General features: G+C 39.1%; 1 protein-coding gene across 2 annotated transcripts in view; it reads right to left on the reverse strand.

Moving 5' to 3' along the window:
- Positions 1 to 345: 345 nt before the first annotated feature.
- The window catches only part of pam (peptidylglycine alpha-amidating monooxygenase), a 48,598-nt gene continuing 32,110 nt past the window's right edge, over positions 346 to 16,833 (reverse strand). For both annotated transcript variants that reach the window (XM_031738387.2, XM_031738386.2), the window contains exons 17-26: positions 14,903 to 15,019; positions 14,699 to 14,771; positions 14,261 to 14,471; positions 13,672 to 13,875; positions 13,142 to 13,257; positions 6,176 to 6,272; positions 5,899 to 5,949; positions 2,677 to 2,916; positions 2,397 to 2,456; positions 346 to 1,700 (exon numbers count right to left, since the gene is read on the reverse strand). In XM_031738387.2, coding sequence (XP_031594247.1) covers positions 1,522 to 1,700; positions 2,397 to 2,456; positions 2,677 to 2,916; positions 5,899 to 5,949; positions 6,176 to 6,272; positions 13,142 to 13,257; positions 13,672 to 13,875; positions 14,261 to 14,471; positions 14,699 to 14,771; positions 14,903 to 15,019 — 1,348 coding nt within the window. In that variant the 3' untranslated portion in view covers positions 346 to 1,521. The remainder of the gene's footprint in view (positions 1,701 to 2,396; positions 2,457 to 2,676; positions 2,917 to 5,898; positions 5,950 to 6,175; positions 6,273 to 13,141; positions 13,258 to 13,671; positions 13,876 to 14,260; positions 14,472 to 14,698; positions 14,772 to 14,902; positions 15,020 to 16,833) is intronic.

The raw sequence follows: 16,833 nt of genomic DNA on the forward strand, positions 1-16,833 counted from the left end.
TTATAAAAGACTTGCATAAGATGTGGCCTACTTCATATAGTGAATCATATAAGGCTTATATGATTTACTCATGAAAGTGGCCACTTTCTCATTACCTTCATATATTGTTTTAGTAAGTATCCAAAACATACAAGTTTCATTTATATAATTTTTCAAGGGATCTTATATCTGTTTTCACTCTTGTATGCTTTTCATACAAGTTTCACACAAGACAGATACAAACTTTATAAGATTTATATATATCTTTTCCATATGGGTAGGTTACCATATAGATAACACAATAACTGAAACTGCAAACAAGATCAGATGTTTTAAATTTGGGAAACTTTCCCAGAGAAAGCAATCTTTTATGAACAAGTAATTTATTAAGTGATATCATCACATCATCATATAGTGACCAACAGACTGAATAAACTGATTAGAGAGGCTGGCTGTGTGATTGTCTGCAAACATTTGCAGCATTGGTGGACAGGTTGTCACCATTGTCCATTATGGATCATCCTGACCACTCACTGCACCAGCTACTCTAACAAACAGATTTAGCTCTGCTGCTACAAGAACAGATATAGGAAATCTATAACACAATATATATGTCTGACCATACATCATTATAATTATAGTTAGTGATTTCAGTGACTGTAAAAAAAGAATTTCCAAAATACAGGATTAAAAAAAATTTTTTCTCATCAAATCTCATATGCAGTGGGTTTCACCAAACAAGCAATTTTCATTCAAGTGAGTGTGATATTTAAATGCATCCTGTGTAGTGTCTGTCTGGTCTTGCGTATTATTACAAACATTTCATCAACTGTTGTTGTGATTTGGTGCTGTATAAATAAAACCGAAAAAAAAAAAAGAATTGACAATATTTCTCTATTTCACACTTTAAATCACACAATATCACATGAAATGCCACTTTTGCTAAAAACTTGAAAAACAGAAAAATAACAGAATTCATAAGAGTATTTTTTTTGCCATGAACAGCAAGAATATAGTTGACGAGGAAGCCAAGTCCATAATGACTAGAGTGAGAGCTACATTACAGTGCAGGACAGTTGGAGGCTGATTAATCACCATCAAGATGAATCCTGTTAATTAATTAATAAAACAAAGGGAATGTATGTTAAAAAAAACACTGACTTTGAAGGCGGACAGCAATCCAACATCAGCCTTTAACAGCTGAAGGGGAAATGATCTCATTCTTTTAACAGATTTGCATTGTTATTTTAAGGCCAAAACCAACTCCAGATATTTCAAAATATTGTTAATAATCTCAGTAAAAGCAGGTTTGATTTGGGGAAATGAAATGAGTGACACTGTGACATGAGTAGATTATGCCAGAGAATGTATGAATACCATAGCTGAATTAAATAAATAACTTATCAAAATATTTTTTTTACATACAATAACACACACACACACACATTGGCAGCTGGTACAACAGTTACACATGTGATGAATAACTACATCAGCGATTTTAGCAGAAGGTTGGCAGAAGGTTTGCAGTTGGCCCCAGAACATCTAAGAGGAGGACTGAGGCGGCGGCAGAGCAGAGTACTCCTCATTTTCAGAGTCGCTGCTGTCCTCATCATTTCTCTCTTGGTCACTGCCTTCAGTACTCAGCTGGTCAAAGCCCTGACGACTATAACCCTTATGGGATGGAAAGAAGTTTCCCAGATTCAGACTGCCCACTGCTTTACCTAGTAAAGGTTAAATACCAGAGAGGAGGAAATGAAGATTTCAATATGATAATAAAATCTACAGTTTTTAGGGAAATAATTCTCAACTTAGAATGATGGCTTCAGTTTACACACTGGCAGTGCATTGTATTGGGGATATTCATTCAGTCCCTGTGTAAAGCTATGGTCAATAAGATGATGACATGACATAAGAGAGGATCTATTTTCATTTTCTGAAATGTTTTCTAGCCTGGTCACGCCTTCAACAGACACTAATGAAGATGAATGAACACTGCTTTAGACATAATGTGGTAAAGGAGGGGGCAAAAGTTATAAGTTTTTATATATGACTGAAATGTTACAATATTTTTCCTTAATAATGGTTTAGTATCAAAAATTTTTTTTTAAAGAAGACGAAAGAGAAGAAAGAAGGAAGGATGATAACCTAAATTTGTGTTGGTTACAAGTAAATGGGTCTCAGTTAAAACAAAGTCAATAAATGATCTTCCCTCGTAGCCTGTCGGTGCTGCAGAACTGTTGTTTTTTGTGACAGCTGAACTTTACAGTTTGAGCATACTACTGCAAATCCAGCTGAATATATTCGGTAGTTAGTATAGCTGACAAATGAAAAAAATACATGAAGCATCTCAAACCTTATATTAAGTAAAAACGAAGTCTGGTATTTATTAAATTTTTAATGTAATGTAAACAACATACCCCTTATTTTGCCCAAAATGCCTCTCACCGAGCTGGGTTCAGCTTTGACCTCACGTTGATCTGTAAATGTTCAACAGTATTAGGTTTAATGTTCAATGACTGTTAAGATGATCAAAGACGAGAGAGGAAACAGAGCAGAACAATGTGCACTGACTATAGCAAAAAGACATTAGTGCAGTCAAAAGTAGTTAAAATGGCCTAATTTCTATCTCATTTGTTGTTCAATATTAAAAACGAATGGATTTTCTGCACATACTCCCATGGGTGTTTTCATACATACTGTATTTCCTCCAGGAAATGAAGACTCCTATGGAGATCACAACAACCAGAGGAATGAGCAGCAGGGTGGTGATGATGACTGGGAGTACACGCTCTCCTTTGTTAGGCTTTGCTGGACTCTTCCTCTCTTTGTCTGCCTCTAACTGTGGTTGAGTTTTTTGGACCACAGTTTGCTTCTCTTGGATGGCTGCGGTCTTTGATGTGTCTTGCTTTACCTTAGTTTGGACAACGGCGTCCATTTCTATAGTGAGAGATATATTCTAGTTATCAGTGTTCTTTTTACCCCAGTTCTGTAAAGCCTCAAAGATCCCAGCAACCACAACTGATAAGTGTGTGGCTGTAGCTCAGGAGGTACAGCAGGTCACCTACTGATCAGAAGGTTGGTGGTTCGATCCCAGGCTCCTCCAGTCTACATGCCAAGTATCCTTGGGCAAGATACTAACCCCAAGTTGCTCTCCGATGCATCCATCGGAGTAGGAATGTGTGTGAATGTGGTTAGACAGCACTCAGTTTAGAGACAGTGCTTGTGAGATTGGGTGAATGTGGCATGTTGTATAGAGCGCTTTGAGTACTCCGGGAGAGCAGAAAAGCGCTATGTAAGATTCAGTCCAATAACAAAGGTGTTTTTATCACAGGCAATTGTGTCACCAGTCAATTGTGACGACCTTACGATACGATACACCATATTCAATATAATTGTTACTTCCTTTGCGATGCCAGCTGAAGCAAACCCTTGATTCCTAGGTCTAGGCTGCTGGGGGCTTCCAATGACGAGTGTTTCTTATTCACTCATTTGTTTCACTCACAATGTGTTTACTGTTAGGAATAAAATGATTAAGTAAAGCTGTTTTTGTGATTTTTATATACATTTTGCAATTGTGCTCATTAAGAGTTGGCACTCCGTGCAATAAGGGTCAAAAGCATCAATTGAGTGCTATGATTGAATTGAATATTGAGAAGCGTTTATACACCACATTTAATCATTAGTTATTATTAATCTCTGGCTTTCTTCCACAGCTTTTCTTTGTTCCTCCTCATTCTTCCTCTCACCACCAACCGGTCATGGCAGATGGCTGCCTCTCCCTGAGCAGGTCCGTTCTAAAGTTTATTGCTTTAAAAAAGGGAGTTTTTCCTTACCACTATTGCCAAAGTGCTTGCTCAAAGCGGGTCATCTGATTGCTGGGGTTTTCTCAGTAGGATACAATAATCTATTAACTGGTCTGTCTGATCATAATATGATTTTAACTGTTAGGAAACTGACTAAAAAACAACTGGAGTATTTTAGTACAAATAACCCTGGCCATGTAAAGACATTTATTCCCAAGTCTGAAATTGTAAAATTTGAACAGGAGTTTGCAAATTGCAATTGGGATCATCTTAGATACAGATGATATAGATATAGATAGATATAGATGATTAAATTTACTAAATTAGCTTTTTCAAAGCAAGCAGTTGATTGGTTTGAGTCCTATCTTCAGAAAAGAGAGAAGAGTGTGAGGGTTGATAAAGAAAAGTCATCCATGTTGGAAAATAGAATGGGTATTCCCCAAGGATCTGTTCCTGGTCCATTGCTGTTTAGTTTGTTTATAAATGATTTGCCTGCCAGCTGTCCAAAAGCTAGCTGCTAGCTTTATGCAGATGATGCAGATATATATGTACCAGCTAAGTCAGCTGGTGAAGCAGCAGACACTTTAACGGCACATCTGAATAATGTCCAACAATGGCTGGAACATAATCATCTTGTATTGAATTTTTAAAAAACAGTTTCTATCTGTTTTTCTATTAGGAAACAAAGTTTATCTGATGATTTTAAAATCAAGTTAAGGAATGAAGAAATAAAGAAGGTTAAAGATTTTAAGGTTTTAGGAATAATTTTAGATTCACATCTTAAATTTGATAAACATGTAAAGAAGATTTCATAGACAGTTAAGGCTAATCTGAATTGTTTTAAGTTAATTCAGCATTATATACCTACTTCAGCAGCTCAGTTATTTATGCATTCTATGGTATTATCCCATTTTTCATATTGTATGACAGTTTGCACCCAAGCAGCACCATCTACAATTCAGACTGTGATATCCTTATATAATCAATGTTTAAAAATAATGGATAAAAAATCTGTTTGGTGGCATCATTGTCACATTTTAAAGAAATATAATCTACTTAGTTTTAAGAGTTTTAATCATTTGTGTTTTCTTAAATTCGTTTTTTAATGTATAAATAGGCTGGCCCCAGACTGTCTCAATAGATACATCCAAAGACAAGATAGTAATTGTATTACTAAGAGCATGGTGAACGGCAACTGCAAGATATCATATTGCAGATAAATTTGTTCAGTCAGCATTTTCCATAGAGGCTTGCCATCTGTGGAACACACTTCCAACTAATTAATGATTTTTGTTACTGTTTTTGTTGTTGTTGTTTTTTATCATTTATTGTCTATTAAATGTAGTTGTTTATGATCGTATTTTGGTTTTATGAAAATATATGTTTTATTGTAAAATGTATGTATTGTGATTGTAAGCCCAACAAGGGACAATGGTTGTTACTAGGATAGCAAAAGCTATAAACTTATGTGTGTTACATCAGTTTCATGTTTTGTACTTGGACTATGTTAAACTGCACCGTCCCTTTTAAATAAATAAAACAATAAAAGCCACAAATATTGTTGTGATCTGGTGTGATATAAATAGAATTGAATTGGATTGAAAAATTCCTTGATTCCTTAAAAAAATCCTTGCCATATATATAAATATTTTAGGTCTAAAAAATGGTATATAGCTGTTGAAAGAAAGGGGCATCCTAGTTAATGGAAAACGCAAGACATAGGTGAAGGAAAGTGATTGCACAGTTTTTCTGTGATTGCCTTGTAGCCTTCCCTGAAAATTTCACTATTTAGAATTCTTCAAATGATTTTGACAACTTCCTTTCTTGCAAGTGTGATGGATATCACCTTAACACTGTCTCAGAATGTTCAAAAGCAGTCATGTCATGCTGTGGAATTCTTCAAAGGTTGTAGCAATGGTACATGGTGACCTTAATCTGACGTTAATATTCAAAAATATCCCATATAGGCAATGAATTTTGTATTCTGAATGGGATTATAGGCAGCACGGTGGCACGGTGGTTAGCAATGTCTGTGACTCACTGTTATGAATAGCTGCCTGCCCCTTATGGATTCTAAGATTATGTGCCTGCTGCCTCCAGGTATCCAATTACTGACCTTCAAGTTCTTGAACCTCGATTCCAGCTTTCTTGACAGAATGATGCAACTCTTGAAAATAAAAGGTAATAATTAAAACAAAAAAAATCATTGATGTATACAACCTAGTACTACTGTTCATCTGCAAAGCCAACAAAGAAGCACCCATAATTCAAGTCTTATAAGTCTGAAATAAATTAATCATCAAAATTGGACTCAATACCCATACATACTTTATGATGGATTTTGCTAGAACAATTAACAGTTGGCAGCATTATTTTGATGAAGATAAACTTACTCTCTGTTGTAAACTTGTAGACGGACTTGCTGCTGGCATCCCCAACAAAAACACTGCCATCCCTAGTTTCAGCTATATCGTGAGGCATTTTGAACTCCTGCAATTGAAAGACAAATACAAGTCACTTAAATTCTAGACAACATAATGACCCACCATTAAACACAATCTTCTTAGTATAGTACATTACTGTGTGGTTCAGAATGTACGCAATACTTTGGACACCTGCGAACAGATTTAGCTAAAATTTTGTTAACACTGTAATGACGGAAACTCAGAGTTTTCTATTGCAGAAAGAGGATTAACTCAAACTCTTATCATGGTAATAGACACTGAACTGAATCTGCTCATTTGCAGGTTTTCTTCAACAAACTGACTCTTGTTCACTCTTTCAATGATATTGTGGCCCCAGGGTATTGTTGGAGGCAGAGTGGTTCAAAGTTAGGTGTGTTCACGGGGATGCTCACTGTAGTATCCTACAGTGCCACTGCTTATTAAATTTAAGGGCAAAATGCATAGAGTTAGTTAGTTGCAGTTAGTTCGCGCCTATTGCATTTCCTGATTCCGGGAACTGGCCCGGGTTTAATAACCTGTTGGGCCTTTATGTGACAATGCGATCATGACATTTAGTAGCATGTAGCGTCTGCACTGTCATGGTCCTGGGTCATTTGACCCAGTGTTTTGAGTTTTCTTGTGTTTTGATTTTGTATTGTGATTTATGTTTAGCTCCACTTTGTTAGTCTTGAGTTTATTCTGTAGTGTCTACGTTTTTTGATTACTAGATTGCCTCTTGTGTCTTTGCCCTCTATGTCCCTCTGTGTGTGTCTGTCTTTGTATATTTTGTGTGAGTTCTTGAGTTCTTCCCTTCTCATGTTTCATTCTATCCTCCCCTTGCTTGTGATGTTTATCAATGTTTCCCCAGTCTGTCATGTCTCTCTCGTCTCCTCTCACACTCCCTCGTGCTCTTTCGTGTTCCCTTGCTTCCTCTCGTCTGCCTCTCCTCCACTCCTGTGTCATGTTCCTCAGTTTCCTGTTTTATCACGAAGGCCTTACATTTTCATGTTCGGTGTGTGTCCTGTGTCGCGACCTCCCTCATTCCCCGCCATGTGTTCCGCCTACCTGCCTGTTTAGTTTCATGTAGAGTCCAAGTTTAGTTAGTTTTCGCATTTTCTGAAGTCCAGCAATAAAGCTGTGTTTTGAGTTTATTTTCGCCTCTGTGAGTCTGCATTTGAGTCCTCTCCTGTCTGCTTCACACGGCCAGTTTATAACATGTGCAGGGTTCAGCGGTGATGCAGAGTTGTCCAAAACCAACTCCGGGGAAGAGTAGGATGATTCACTCCACGGAAGATTTTCCACTAGAGCAGGCTTGTGACGACACCCTACACCTGAGCCACATGCTTTGTATTAAATAATTTATCGAGTAAGTCGTGACACTTGCATATGGGAAATGACAAAACTTTGGGGCGAATAATGGCCTGATTTTATTGGCCAGGCATCCGGGTGAATTTGTGCCCGGATGCAGGTGTGCATCCTGCCTGGAGCATCAGATAGTTAACCATCACGCCATCCCAAAACTGCCTTTGCTCCCATTACTATTGATGGAGGTCATGTTTGAGTGCACTGGCATGGACCTCATTGGGCCATTTCACTGGAATGCACGCGGCTGTTGCTTTGTATTAGTTCTGCGTTTGCGTTTAGTTTTTTATTTTTTAACAGGACAATGACCCTTAACACACCTCCAGGATGTGTAAGGGCTATTTTAACCAAGAAGAAGAATGATGGAGTGCTGCGTCAGATAGCCTGGCCTCCACAGTCACCTGACCTAAACCCAGTCAAGATGTTTTGGGATGAGATGGACTGCAGAGTGAAGACAAAAGGACCGACAAGTCCTCAGCATCTTTGGGAATTCCTTCAAGACTGTTGGAAAACCATTTCAAGTGATATATATACAGTTAAGCCCATAATTATTCATACCCCTGGCAAATTTTGACTTAAAGTTACTTTTATTCAACTAGCAAGTTATTTTTTAACTGGAAATGACACAGGCGTCTCACAAAAGATAATAAGATGATGTACAAGACGCATCATTGTGGAAAAAAATATTTCTCAGCTTTTATTTACATTTGAGCAGAAAGTATCATGTCCAGAATTATTCATACCCTTTACAAACTGTCACAGTCTCTGGGAAAATCCAAAGTTCCATACCATTCCAAATAGTCAAAGCTGTTCTAAAGCATCCTAATTACCCTGATTAATTGGAAATAGCTGTTTTGATCAACTCAACAGGTGAAAAACAGCAGCTCTCTGCAGGTGGTCTGTGGACATTCATGGCTAAGACAAAGGAACTCAGTGAGGACCTGCAGCTGTGCATTCTGGCTGCTCACAAGTGAGGAATGGGCTACAAGGCCATATCCAAATGTTTTCAAGTTCCAGTGGCTACAGTGCAAAGTATTATTAAAAAATACAAGATGTTCCGCACTGTGGAAAATCTCAGAGGACGTTGTCGGAAGCCAAAAGTGAAACCTGTGCTGGCCAGGAGAATAGTGAGAGAGGTGAAAAAGAATCCAAGGATCACCACCAAGGCCATTCTGGTGAATCTGGGCTCTGCTGGTGGCAATGTCTCAAGGCAGACAGTCCAACGGACACTGTTGGGTTCCACGGATGCAGACCAAGGAAAACGCCACTTCTCCAGGCACTTCTAAGGCATGCAAAAGCTCATTTGGCCTTTGCAAATGCTCATCTGGACAAAGAAGAAGGTTTCTGGTCTTCAGTGTTATGGTCAGATGAAACAAAAATTGAATTATTTGGTCACAATGATGTTGCCTTCATTTGGCATAAAAATGGAGAAGCCTTCAACCCAAAGAACACCATCCCCACTGTCAAACATGGTGGTGGGAACCTAATGCTTTGGGGGTGTTTTTTAGCCAATGGACCATGGAACCTAATCACAGTAAACAGCACCATGAAAAAAGAGCAATACATGAAGATTCTCAACAACAACATCAGGCAGTCTGCAGAAAAACTTGGCCTTGGGAACCAGTGGACATTTTAGCACGACAATGACCCAAAACATACAGCAAACGTGGTGAAGAAATGGTTAGCAGACAACAACATTAACATTTTGCAGTGGCCTAGCCAGAGTCCTGACTTGAATCCAATTGAGAATCTGTGGAGGGAGCTAAAGATGAGGGTGATGGCAAGAAGACCCTCCAACCTGAAAGATTTGGAGCTCATTGCTAAAGATGAATGGGCAAAAATGCCTGTGGAGACATGCAAAAAGCTGGTCTGCAATTATAGGAAGCGTTTGATTGCTGTAATAGCCAATAAAGGCTTTTTTTCTATTGATTATTGAGAAGGGTATGAATAATTCTGGACATGATAGTTTTGCTAAAATATAAATAAAACCTGAGAAATATTTTTTCCACAATGATGCCTCTTGTACATCATCTTATTATCTTTGGGGAGACACCTGTGTCATTTCTGCTCAAAAAAGAACTTGCTTGTTGAACAAAAGTAACTTTAAGTCAAAATTCGGCAGGGGTATGAATAATTATGGGCTTAACTGTAGATATACGTATATATATATGTATATACAGTGGCTTGCAAAAGTATTCGGCCCCCTTGAACTTTTCCACATTTTGTCACATTACAGCCACAAACATGAATCAATTTTATTGGAATTCCACGTGAAAGACCAATACAAAGTGGTGTACACGTGAGAAGTGGAACGAAAATCATACATGATTCCAAACATTTTTTACAAATAAATAACTGAAAAGTGGGGTGTGCATAATTATTCAGCCCCCTGAGTCAATACTTTGTAGAACCACCTTTTACTGCAATTACAGCTGCCAGTCTTTTAGGGTATGTCTCTACCAGCTTTGGACATCTTTTGCAAGGCACTTTTGCAAGCCACTGTATATACGTATATATATATATATATATATATATATATATATATATATATATATACATATATATATATATATATATATATATATATATATATATATATATATATATATATATATATATATATATATATATATATATAGATAGATAGATAGATAGATAGATAGATATACACACACATATATATATGTATCCTCCATGGAGAAGGAGAGAAGGACGCAACCCATAACGGCAATGCTCAGTGGCTGGTGGATCTGAGGGCAGACCACAGCAACCTCCCTGAACAGTGTCCAGTAACCATCACAGTGGCAGACAGGTACTCGACTATGAAGAGCTGGACAGCACCAGGCCCTGACATGGTTCACGCCTACTGGCTGAAGAAGCTGACTGCACTCCACGAGCATCTGGCAGCACAAATGAACCAGCTGCTAGCTGACAAGAGACACCCGGAATGGCTAACCGAAGGTCGGACGGTCCTGATCCAACTACCGACCAATAACCTGCCTCAGCACCACGTGGAAGCTCCTGTCAGGCATCATATCGGTTAAGATGAACAGGCACATGGGTCAATACATGAGCGGGGCACAGAAAGGGATTGGCAAGAATACCAGAGGCGCAAAACACCAGCTACTGGTAGACAGAACAGTCAGCTGAGACTGCAAGACCAGGCTGACCAACCTGTGCACTGCCTGGATTGATTACAAGAAGGCCTATGACTCAATGCCCCACAGCTGGATACTGGAATGCCTAGAATTGTACAACATCAACAGGACCCTACGAGCCTTCATCAGGAACTCAATGGGGATGTGGCGTACAACACTAGAGGCCAACTCCAAGCCCCTAGCACAAGTCACCATCAAGTGTGGGATCTACCAAGGAGATGCTCTGTCCCCACTGCTGTTCTGCATAGGCCTGAACCCCCTCAGTGAGATCATTAACAAGACTGGCTACGGATACTGACTACGGAACGGAGCAGTTGTCAGCCACCTCCTGTACATGGATGACATCAAACTGTATGCCAAGAGTGAACGAGACATCGATTCACTGATCCACACTACCAGGATATACAGCAATGACATCGGGATGTCATTCGGGCTGGAGAAGTGTAGTCGGATGATAACAAAGAGAGGGAAGGTAGTCAGAACTGAGGGGATCGAGCTACCAGAAGGCAACATTGCAGACATAGAGGACAGTTACAAGTACCTGGGGATCCCGCAGGCGAATGGGAACCATGAAGAGGCCGCTAGGAAAGCTGCAACCATCAAGTACCTGCAGAGGGTCAGGCAAGTCCTGAGGAGTCAGCTGAACGGTAAGAACAAGATCCGGGCTATCAACACCTCGCCCTGCCCGTGATCAGGTACCCAGCTGGTATAATAAGTTGGCCAAAGGAGGAGATAGAAGCCACTGACATAAAGACAAGAAAGCTCCTTACCATGCATGGAGGGTTTCACCCCAAGTCCAGCACCCTGAGGCTGTACGCTAAGCGGAAGGAAGGGGGCCGGGGACTGGTGAGTGTCAGCACCACAGTCCAGGATGAGACAACGAACATCCAAGAATACATTGGGAAGATGGCCCCAACTGACCGAGTGCTCAGTGAATACCTCAGGCAGCAGAAACCCAAGAAAGAGGAGGGAGACGAGGAACCATCATGGAAGGACAGGCCCCTGCACGGTATGTACCACCGGCAGATAGGGGAGGTGGCTGATATCCAGAAATCCTACCAGTGGCTGGACAAAGCTGGACTGAAAGACAGCACAGAGGCACTAATCATGGCAGCACAAGAACACAGCTCTGAGCACAGGATCCATAGAGGCTGGGGTCTATCACACCAGGCAAGACCCCAGGTGCAGGCTGTGTAAAGATGCCCCTGAGACAATCCAGCACATAACAGCAGGGTGCAAGATGCTAGCAGGCAGGGCATACATGGAACGCCATAACCAAGTGGCCGGCATAGTATACAGAAACATCTGTGCTGAATATGGCCTGGAAGTTCCGAGGTCAAAATGGGAGACGCCCCCAAGGGTGGTGGAGAATGACCAAGCTAAGATCCTGTGGGACTTCCAGATACAGACGGACAAAATGGTGGTGGCTAACCAACCGGACATAGTGGTGGTAGACAAACAGAAGAAGACAGCCGTAGTGATCGATGTAGCGGTTCCGAATGACAGCAACATCAGAAAGAAGGAACACGAGAAGCTGGAGAAATACCAAGGCCTCAGAGAAGAGCTCGAGAGGATGTGGAGGGTGAAGGTAACGGTGGTCCCTGTGGTAATCGGAGCACTAGGTGCGGTGACTCCCAAGCTAGGCGAGTGGCTCCAGCAGATCCCGGGAACAACGATGATCAATCAGAAGAGATTGATCATCGTCAGTTTTTTTTACACAAACTCAGTATGCTATATTTTTAAATGAGTACCGATGGAAACTGTTGCTACTTTCATTAAGGTTTTATATTTAGATAGATAATCAACATCACAACCGCACAGATATAGAAACAGAAAAGAACAAAATCAAAAGGACAAGCTGCAAGTAAAAAAAACAAGACTTATGTATAAGAATTATAATCTTATAAAAAAAAAGGCTGAAACATCTGGTATAGTATTTATAAACATAGGGCCTAAACTGAATCTACGTGAAATGCAGTTAAGTAAAATAATATTAGCAAACTCTAGTTAAGTATTTTCTGAAGAAAAAAAAATCATATTAATGAAAATATGTTTCACTCCTTTTTGCAGCGGCCTTCTTGATGTCATATCTGTAGCATGATGTCTTGATAGCTCAAAATGCACTAAAATATTTTTAGACAATGTTCCCTAATCACTTTGACCACTCACCATATTTGCCTTCCTGCAACTGCCTACACTTCCCACAAAAACATAAATCAAGTTGAAGGAACACTTGGGAGAGAAGAACCAGAGGCACAGGTACAAGGGGACATAGAAGTACTTCCACAGAGATCTTAAAATAGCAGATGCAGGCAGGCTTTTGATTTCAATAGACCTGTTATTAGAACATTTGGGGGGGAAAAGAACCTTTGATTGTATTGAAAAGTGTTTTTACCTTTTTGTTAGGGCTAAAGGTGTCCAAAATATCCTTGGTTGAATAATCTATAACAAAACCTCTAATTGGAACTGGACGAGATAGCGATTCCCCATTTACTGCAAAAATCAAGCCATCTTCACACAGAAGAAACACACAAATACACACACACACACAAATTGTTAAGCATGTATATATGTAAAGCAGAAAGAGAGTTCTTGAGTAATAAAATAAATAAAAAGAACTCTTAAAATGAATGCATCTTGGATATTAGTTACGAGTATGCATAAAGCTTGTAAACACTGGATCTACATATTTTTGCTAGAGGATGTCATTGTGACCTAACACAACAAAGGAACAAAGGATGAGCATTGCTTAACATTACAAAAATACTGAGGACACCACTTAGACTGAAAAGTAAAAAAACTGCAGGAGATATACACAAAAAATATATGTTACAATAGCTTACTGCAGTAAGCAGCAAGAAAACAAGCTTAAGAGGAAACAATACGACTACTGACTTCTACTGAGTATTCAGTTAGTAAACTTACCCCCGGTAGGGCTGTAGGAGACCGCAAACACTTCCCCTCCAAATTCATCTTTCTTAATTTCCTTGACAAACTCTCCAGTTTCTGCTATAAAGCACTGGATGCGTCCATTCTCTCGGTCTGCCACACAAATTTCCTTTTTGTCAGGAAGTAACACCAGGCTGTGGGGAATCTGAAAAGGTATTCGCCTTCTCCTGTCTGATGAGCCTATAGTCCAAAAGATAGGACAAGGTTAAAATAATGTAAATTGTGTCTGGAGACACTATGGTAGCAGTAATCTCTTAACCTTCTGGATCTAGTTGCGTTAGTTTCATAAATCAAAAAAAAGCAATGTTTGCAAATACAGCTTTGGATTTAAAATTGATACACGTACAGCTAACACAAGTAAAACTAATTATAATCCCCACAAAAACTTGTGTGGCAGAATAATAAAGAAATTATATTTTATGAGATGTTAATGTCACCTTAGTGTCTGATACTTCTTACTACTCTTACAGTTTAAGCATCGTAGCAAATAGGCTAATATCCAAGCTTTGCAATGTGTGTGTGTGTGTGTGTGTGTGTGTGTGTGTGTGTGGCGCTGGTGAGATACCTGCACCCCACTCAGACAGGTATTTGCCATCAGCAGAGAACTTTATTATCCTGGCATTACAGTAACCATCAGAGACAAAAATGTTCCCACTTTCAGTGTCAACTGCCACATCAGTGGGCTGGCAGAAATGGTTGTTGTCACTTCCTGGTATAAAGGCCTCTCCTAATGCCATCAAGGTTCTGTCTTTGCCATCACTGCTAACTTTTAACACCTGATGAGTATACAAAGTGAAGCATCTTAAATTTTCCCTTTTGTATTTGTGGTCATTTAAACTAAGTTAATTGATATAACATCTGATTTAAATATGTAATCATCAAACCTTATTCTTATAGGTAATAAACAATTTCAAAATGTCTTAATTTTTTAATTTATTGGCAAATATGAAGTGCAATCTATACACACTCATTGAGAATGCACCTTACAAAAACATCAGCTTACCTGATGAAGAGCCACATCAGTCACCCAGTAATTATTCTCTTTGTCTGTTGTTATTCCATGAGGCAAAAAAAACCTGCAACATCAGAGAAATGCATCATTATAAGACAGTTATGACTGTGTTTGAGATGCCTGGTTGTCAGTACTCTAATTCACACACACAAAACAACAACAACAACAAAAACACTAAAGCATTGTATCACTTACATGTTTCTGCCAGAAGCCTTCAAGATACTGCCCTTGGATGGATCCACAACTAAAATGGCAGACTGCTGAATTGGTCCTAGGGACCTCTGCTGGTATCTTGCCTGATTGTTAAAAGAGCTGGAAAACAAAAGACAAAGAAAAAAAACATGAATGTTTTTTTGCATTTTTATAAGAACAATGTGTGGGGATTTTTCTCGACGTCAAATGCAAAAAAAAGTATTTTCGTTTAATAACTAAATTGTCATCCATGTCACATTATACAAAAAAAGTGATTAGAGCTGACTTCTGTTATGCACAATGTTCCCTCTAAGCTGCGCGCGTGCGCAATTGCGCACTGCTGGCAAGGTCTCTGCGCACAGAATATCTGCGTTGCGCACAAAAAAAAAATCTAACCTGAATTGAAATTAAAATTAAAACTTTAACAATTCTGTTTTGGAGTGTTAGTCAGTAAGTGACTGGCTGCTCCCGTATGGGATTAGAACGATGCCACCTTATCCCATAGTCCAGCCAATAATGCGATTCACATTCGTATAAACGCAGCTAATCAACGTCGTTCGCAGGCTATGACCGCGTCCGACACCGATGTTTTAGCTAGCAAAGCGGCGTGGCTGATGTGGAGTTAACGACAAAGTGTACAACCATTGGAGATGTGAGCAGGGCAGACGTAACAATTGACGGAAAAAGTGTGGACTTTACCAGTTTTTAAATTGTGTTGATAGGCCACGTAAAACCAGAGTTATGATAAAATTATATGCAATGTTTGGTTTTCTTCCTGAATACTATCGTTGTTTATATTTACTGCGGGAAGAAACGGTAAAAACGGCGTTTTATAAGGAAAACGCTCGAAAGCACTCTTCGCCTGTGAGGAAAACCAAAAAGAACCCCCACCCTTTCCTATTGGTCGAAAAATGTACCATGTCGACCAATCAAAAAATGATATGATAACATGGCATTTAGTTGTTAAGAAACGGTGGGAAGTTTTAGGAGTAACGGCGGTGGTTTGAGATGTAAGAGATTTGCCACGTTTAGCGCAAATCTTGTGTAGTTAGTTGTAGTGTAGTCAGTAGTTTTGTTGTGTGTGTCAGAACAATGAGGCGACTGCTGAATGTTACAGGTGTTACAGGAGTGATACATCTCCTGTTGTCAGGCAGGTATCAGGCTGTTGTTCTCCTTTATCTCATAGCGGACAGAAATTATTTTTTGGAGTGGCACAAATAATTTGTGTGGCATCAAATTTGATGCAGAACACCGGCTTGTTCTGTAAATAGTTTTAATAGTTTTTAGGTAAACAGTTGCAAAAAACTTTGTTGTTTGCAAAACTCAGTTACTTTTTTGAAGAAGTAACTATATAATTAATTGCCCAACATTGGTCATTATATATTGTATTTTGCAGACAGAGAGTTACAGGACTCTCTCCCAGACCACAGACTCATACTCATAATACAAGCCAGAGCTTTATAAAAAAAAAGAAAAAAAAAAGAAAAAAAAAAGAAAAAGGTGTGTTTTCAAAATTGGAGTTCTATTTTTACTTCCAATAGTGTTAACATACTACACAGGTCATGAACAAGATTTTTTTTAAATTTTAATTGTAAGTGGAACAATTAAAAGTAGTCTAACATAAATGTAAATGCTGTAATTGGCGTGACCACAGTGCACACGTCTGCTGTTGCTCACAGTGGTCCAGGGAGTTTGTGTGTTCGCTCAGACACATGAAAAATTAGAGGGAACATTTTGTGTTATCTCATACTCATCCTTTCATCCTACAATCTATTGGTAAAAATCACTTTTTCAGCTTCCCATCCTCCTATTCTTCATTTCTTAGACATGACTGGTAACTGACATCCTATTAGACTGAAAAGGGTTGCTGTCTGAGGAGGCACTAAATGCTTTTCTTAACTATAATAGTAATTTTTTTCATCAAAGCTAAAACT

Source organism: Oreochromis aureus, linkage group 7 (assembly GCF_013358895.1).
Source record: "Oreochromis aureus strain Israel breed Guangdong linkage group 7, ZZ_aureus, whole genome shotgun sequence".
Taxonomy (NCBI): Eukaryota; Metazoa; Chordata; class Actinopteri; order Cichliformes; family Cichlidae; genus Oreochromis; species Oreochromis aureus.